This window comes from Hyalella azteca, unplaced genomic scaffold (genome assembly GCF_000764305.2).
Source record: "Hyalella azteca isolate HAZT.00-mixed unplaced genomic scaffold, Hazt_2.0.2 contig15387, whole genome shotgun sequence".
Taxonomy (NCBI): Eukaryota; Metazoa; Arthropoda; class Malacostraca; order Amphipoda; family Hyalellidae; genus Hyalella; species Hyalella azteca.
Genome location: NW_025945243.1, coordinates 145,066 through 151,560, shown reverse-complemented (window position 1 = coordinate 151,560; position 6,495 = coordinate 145,066). Strand labels below are relative to the sequence as shown.

The following is a 6,495-nucleotide window of genomic DNA, read 5'->3' as shown; positions in this document are numbered from 1 at the left end:
TATCCGTATTATGAACATATCCGTATTATGAACATATCCGTATTATGAACATATCCGTATTATGAACATATCCGTATTATGAACATATCCGTATTCTGAACATATCCGTATTATGAACATATCCGTATAATGAACATATCCGTATATTGAACACGTCCGTATTATGAACATATCCAAGAATCTTCACATGAAATACCCTCAAAGTCAAATGAGGTAGAGGAAGCAGAAAATATGTGTGAAGTTTCAAATGTATTATGTTTCATGTCATCTCATATGCCTTTTCATGTTTTTTGCTACAGAAACCACGTTTAATGGCAAGTTTAACTAACTGTAAAAATACGATTCGTTCAATGTCGGCTTCTGAGCCGACAACTTTTTGTTGGCCTTTTGCAGCTAGAAAAATCGAAGATCTAAATGTATTAGAAATAATAAATTACATGTGCAGACAACAAAGAGTTATGCTAATGCTAACTTATGCGCTTTAGTAAATCACGTACAAGAATATATATGTATGTACAAACTTTACTTGCTGACTTTTTATCGCATTCAGATGCAAACGATAAACATTGATTATTTCGAGCATGGATACATAAGAGCAGTTATCGAACCCAGCTAGTGAATAAACCTGTTTTACTCAATAATGAAATGCTTTCATCACAGCACTCGTTCCGAATAGCGCCATCTGCAGCAAGCTACGTTATGATGATCAGAGCAAATTTTCACTTTGTCTTTATGGACTTTAGTTAGCACCAAGTTCACTGTGCTTAAAAATACAAATGTCTTCACAACGCTCTGAAACGTGATTGTGAATTTTCTTCACAATAAAACATTAAATAAAAGGATAACGACACTTTCAAAATGGAAGTTTTGGAACAGAAAGTGCTTTTAAAACTATCAATGAAAAGTTCATGTTTATGCGCCTGAGAAAGAAACTCTGTCCTATGACCTTGCTATATTCCTTATTCAATGTTATTAAACTACAACCAAGATTTTCCGACTCTCAAACAGTCCGTAAACACTGCTGGATGGGGTTTATTCCGGTTCAGTGGTTCCAGCGGTGTCAGAATTATAACATCTGGCGTTCATTTTCTGGTTAAATATTGTATCTGGACGGCTCAAGGACGTCATGTGTTCCAATAATATCTAAACTGAGATCATTTATTTCGTTTCGATAACAGGGAAATTAGATGCAGAGAGAGGATCTTGGATACAACGGTTGGAGCTGTTGAGGTGTCCTCATTTGCGGGCTGTAACCCGACCTCGTGTGTCACTCGCAATTTTTGGTCTGTCAGGAAATTTCCCGAGTCTATTGGACTCCAGGTCCCTGCGACGCAACTGTTCAGTTACTATCTAATTTACGAGGTCGTATACAAACACTTAAAAGTGCTAGTGTCGCTAACAAATGGTGACGTTGTTGATGCTCACTTCATCGTAGTCGATGGGTTTGTGGGAGCACTCACTGGCGCGGCTTAACACGGGGCTGCGGGGGACATAAAACTTCAGATTAGTGATGTTAACAGGCGTGCGCTGTTACAAGGTTAGTAATGTTACAAGGTTGGTAATGCTGCGAGGTTAGTAATGTTACAAGGTTAGTAATGTCACAGGGTTAGTAATGTTACAAGGCTAGTAATGCTGAGAGGTTAATAATGTTACAAGGTTAGTAATGCTGCGAGGTTAGTAATGTTACAAGGTTAGTAATGTTACAAGGCTAATATGGTTAGTTATGTAACTATGCTAGTCGTGTTAGCAAAGTTAGCAGGTCCACGAAGGGTTATATGGGATCATGAGTGTGCGCCAGTCAGCCTGTCATCCTTAATACTCACAAAATGAGCTATCATTATCTTAATTACTAGCACATGTTTTAATTTTATCCAAATTAAAATGATAAGAATGTCATGCAAACTACTGAGACGTCTAGCCACGCTAACGAGAACACATCGTCTAATGTGGCCCTGCGAAGAAGTCTCAGGCTGCATGCAGAGCTTTTGTTTGGTACGAGTCAGCTCTTCGTTTTCCATGTCATGCAATTAGTGTTTATATTAATTTATTTATCATATTTTTTTGTATTTTGCATTTTGATACGATAGTATCAAATACAATATAGTAGTAAAATCTAGTAAGTATATATATATAGTAAAAGTATATAGTATAGTAAAATATATGCTAGTATTTTGTGAAACGATAGGATTATCTTGATGTTTATTTGTGTTATTTCGTTATTCTAGAGGGACACTGTGAAGTCCACATCCTCTCTTGTTCCTTGCATCTTCAGAAAGGCTCATGGAGAAAGACAATTAGTCAGTACCTCAGTCAACACTTCGTTTGTTGCCTACGCTGGTTGATTTTATGTAAAAGTAAAGAAAATTTATGCATTGAACAGAAGATAAAATTCTTAAAACCTTGATAAATTGACCACTTTGAGTTATATTGTTTTTCCCTGATATTGTTTAATTAAAAATTATGAAATTACCTCTTATAACTTATTTTACTTAACAATAAAAATCTCACTTTTCAAACATTTTCAATGAAACAGCTTTAGATGCAAATAACATGTAACTTTAATTAAACTTTAACACTGTTGTAAAAGTTTAATGCATGAATTAGGGGATTAATGTACGATAAATTAGCGGTAAGTATCATCACATCATAAATAAAGAACTTTAACACTTAAGGCCTAATGCAGCGTAATGAACAGCGCAAACTTGTATTATCTCAAAATATAAGAACAAACCAGGTTGACGGTCCAAAAAGTCCAATATTTTCTGAATTTTTTCATGCTGAGACACTCGCAAAATAGATTTTTAGGTTTAAAGTTGAATCAATTAGACTGAAAAGTGACGTTCATTTTTCGTAAAAAAAAATTCGAAGAAAACAGGAAAAACCACGGCTTTGGAAGCAAATAAGTATTCACACAGCCTTATATGAAAGCAGTATATTATATTCGGAAACATTTAGTTTTAATTAAATTTTTGACTACATAGAACAAATTGCGGTCGGATTTGTTAGACGCAACATCAGCCCAAACAAATTAGCCATAATCTCGCCGCTGCATTTTTAAATCTGCACGAGAGGCCTGCCTCGGCGCCCAGCTCGTTGCTGCCTCATGTTGCTGCCTCGGCATATTCTTTCCTAGCCAACGCTGCCTCGGCATATTCCTTCCTAGCCAACGCTGCCTCGGCATATTCCTTCCTAGCCAACGCTGCCTCGGCATATTCCTTCCTATCAAACGCTGCCTCGGCATATTCCTTCCTATCAAACGCTGCCTCGGCATATTCCTTCCTATCAAATGCTACCTCGGCACTTTCCATGCCCAGACATGCCGATATAACCATGCGTAACTGTCCAATGTTTACCTCTTGAGTGGCAGGACTTGCATGTCAGAGCTCTACAACGTAGTCAGTCTCAAAAAATTCTTTCATATATTTGTGAATAGGGTTTCGTGAAAAAGAAATCGTGAATAAGAGTTTCGTAAAAAGGGATTTCGTGCATAGAGGTTTTTCGAACAGGGATTTCGTGAATTGGCGTTTCAAGTATTGGGGTTTGGGGCTAACGTGTTTTGTGTATTAGGGTTGAGAAGAATCGGACGCTTTTTTCTGCCAATACTTTGCCAGAGAGTAAATTTTCACTCTGGATTGCCGAATAACATCGATTCCTCGAAAATTGCAAAAGATATTCCAAATTTTCACGAAGCATATGAGATTTAACGAAACTGCTTTTTATGATTGATATAATTCGTGTTTTATTTCTCTGCTATATTCTTATTGAAACTCCTACAAAATTATAAATTATTACATTGATGCGCCCCTGATTATGCTTCTCTTCTCACTTGTGAAAAAAATAAATTTAAAAAGTTTGTCGGAGAAGGACCCTTCATGCTGATTCTTGTAAATAAAACCTTAAAAATAGACAATTACTGACCTAATATGACAATAATTATTGTTATTAAACTGACATGCACTAAATCGAGATAAAAACGCGCAAATAAGCAATGTTTCATTCTCACTTCATGCGAATTATTGCAATATTTCACAATAAAGATAAACCAAACTTCACCGCTGTAGAACCACGAAAAGTCACAGCAGTTCCGTAAAGTATGATAACGAATAAATCTAACTGAATGATTAACGAACTAAACTGTGAATTAACGAATTCACGTTTAATTTCTCATGCCTGGATTGAGAGCGCTGTTTTTATTTATTTTTTATTTATTTTATTTAGATTTATCCATTGAAGCGCAAATTGAAGAAGCAGGGACAAAATAAGACCTCCACGACTTACCCATGTAAGGAAATTGCTAAATGTAGAGGGCGTCAAAAAATGAACACTGTATACCGAGGAAGCCAGGTGTTAGGCATAGACTTAGGAGTTTTAATAAAGGAGTTTTGAATACAGGTGGATAATAAATTTTTCAGTTCTTTAGGGTTGATAAAATATATTAGGTAACGTTATAATTAATCTTAAAATCAACAGACAGTATTTATGGAAACATTGTGTTTGCAAATTCTTGGAATGAATAGCTCAATTTTGTCGGATGATAATTTGCAAAAAAAAAATAGCTCGCAAAGATGGGTTTTTTAGCTGATCTTTTAACAAGCCTCTTGAGGGACCAATGCCTGGTATCACCGGGACAATATAAATGTGGGACCACTTACCGACAGCAACGGACAGTGGAGTGTGCCGAGTATCATGCTTAATAAAAAAGGTTGAACGTTTTGAGGTACATGGAACGAAGTTATTAATATAAAATGCGAAAAATTCCGGGCACCAGGTAACATTTTGATTAGGATCACCAAGGTTCGGCGGGGTCCGCTTGTCCCTTATTCAAAAAGACAAACTGTCAGTAGGACTTTAATGGTGGCAGCAATGTTCTGATACCCATAGAGCTTACGATATGCGGAGCAGATACGAGGTTGTGCTGGGTTACGATTGTGTTTGAGTTTGTCAATCCAAAACTCAAACGTGTTGTTCAGTGGCTCTGACGCCGCGTGATACGCTATCTACTCGCTGTTTTGATGAAAAGTGGGCGTCTGAGACAAAATAAGACACAACGCATTACATCTCCTTGCAGGCGTAACTCTGAACCTCAATGCTATCTGGCGTCCCATTTTAGTAAGTGGAACGACAGATGAGTTGACAGGTTAAATTCATTAGACATTATTTACGATATCTAAGGCATAAAAATTATAAAGAATACAATCACACAAACTCTTTAAGCTTGCTAGTTGGGGGCTTCTGTTGAGACTCTCTTGAATAATAAAGCAATTAATCGTCCGCTCCACGCGCAAAGTCAAATAAAGAGCAAATTTTAATGCATATTAATAGCTCAGAAAAAATTGATAAAAAATATTGATTGAAATAATAAACCTTAACTCACCGTAATTTGTTGAATTTTAAGATGTTGCTTCAATGAGATTTTTTTCCTTGCATTTTTGCGTATGGAATTGAACTATGCAAAATTTAGGAAACTACACAACAGTCTACGGTTTTTACTACAAATATTTTATTTATTTACCATATACTGCATGCAAGTATTATGCAAGTATCCACGTTAAATGAACTTTAACTGGATACATCTGTGATTAATACAAATGCTAGAGAATAGCTGTTGATACTCATATTTGTATTGCAGGCGAACTGACATCATTCGATACAAGCGTGCAGACGCACAATGCTGTCCATGCCATGAACAGCACAACGTATAAACTCACCTTAGAGGCTTGCCTGATGCATAGCGAGGACGAGCTTTGTAATAACTGGACATCAGCAGCATTATTAAGATAATGATGAGTGCTACTGTGACTGTCATGTGTATGACAGGTAGTAAGAAGTGTGTACAAAACAAGTCTGAGTCTGACATGTAATAATGGGGCTAGTAATTTACTTTTTTAACAAAGGACGAGGCAGAGCTAAGAAATGTTATGAAATGCCACAACTTTGTGTGACGAGGATTGCAGGCCTATAAACGTAACGTTGTGAACAACATTTTTACATTCATCTCAATATCTGCGTACGGTGTTGTATTTTGGTAAATGTTGGAAATTATAAGTGTTGTCATTCTGAAGACCTAAATTTTCAATCTAAATGGCCTTATCGTTTTTTAAATTAATATCATTCAGTGGACATTTTTTATTTAGTCGAAAAGCATTCCAAAACCTTTAACGAAGAAGCGTGAAAATCATATTTTGGATCCTGTTCAACCAAAAAAAAAAAAGAATATCAACATACATCACTTGAATTTGTAATTATATTTCATATCTTGGAATATAGCCTTTAAAAATCCCTCTGTGCGGAGAGATTGTAAGATTTTTTTTTCAGGTCGAAATTAAACATGAAAAAGGATATAAAATAATTCCATTCGATCGATGTGTGCAAGAGACCATCAAGGTTTTCGATCGATCATTCTTCGTGTAAGATTGAAAATTCATCCTCAAAAAATATCTGGCAATTCAAATTTTATCAGAAATTTGATACTCTGATTGAAATCAACAGATAAAT

The 6,495-nt window shown here is 35.9% G+C and overlaps 1 protein-coding gene across 1 annotated transcript in view; it reads right to left on the bottom strand.

The window, feature by feature from the left end:
• Nucleotides 1-765: 765 nt before the first annotated feature.
• The window catches only part of LOC108672821 (QRFP-like peptide receptor), a 28,014-nt gene continuing 22,284 nt past the window's right edge, over nucleotides 766-6,495 (bottom strand). The window contains exons 8-9 of the mRNA XM_047884395.1: nucleotides 5,709-5,753; nucleotides 766-1,480 (exon numbers count right to left, since the gene is read on the bottom strand). Of these exons, the coding sequence (XP_047740351.1) occupies nucleotides 1,396-1,480; nucleotides 5,709-5,753 (130 nt within the window). The 3' untranslated portion in view covers nucleotides 766-1,395. The remainder of the gene's footprint in view (nucleotides 1,481-5,708; nucleotides 5,754-6,495) is intronic.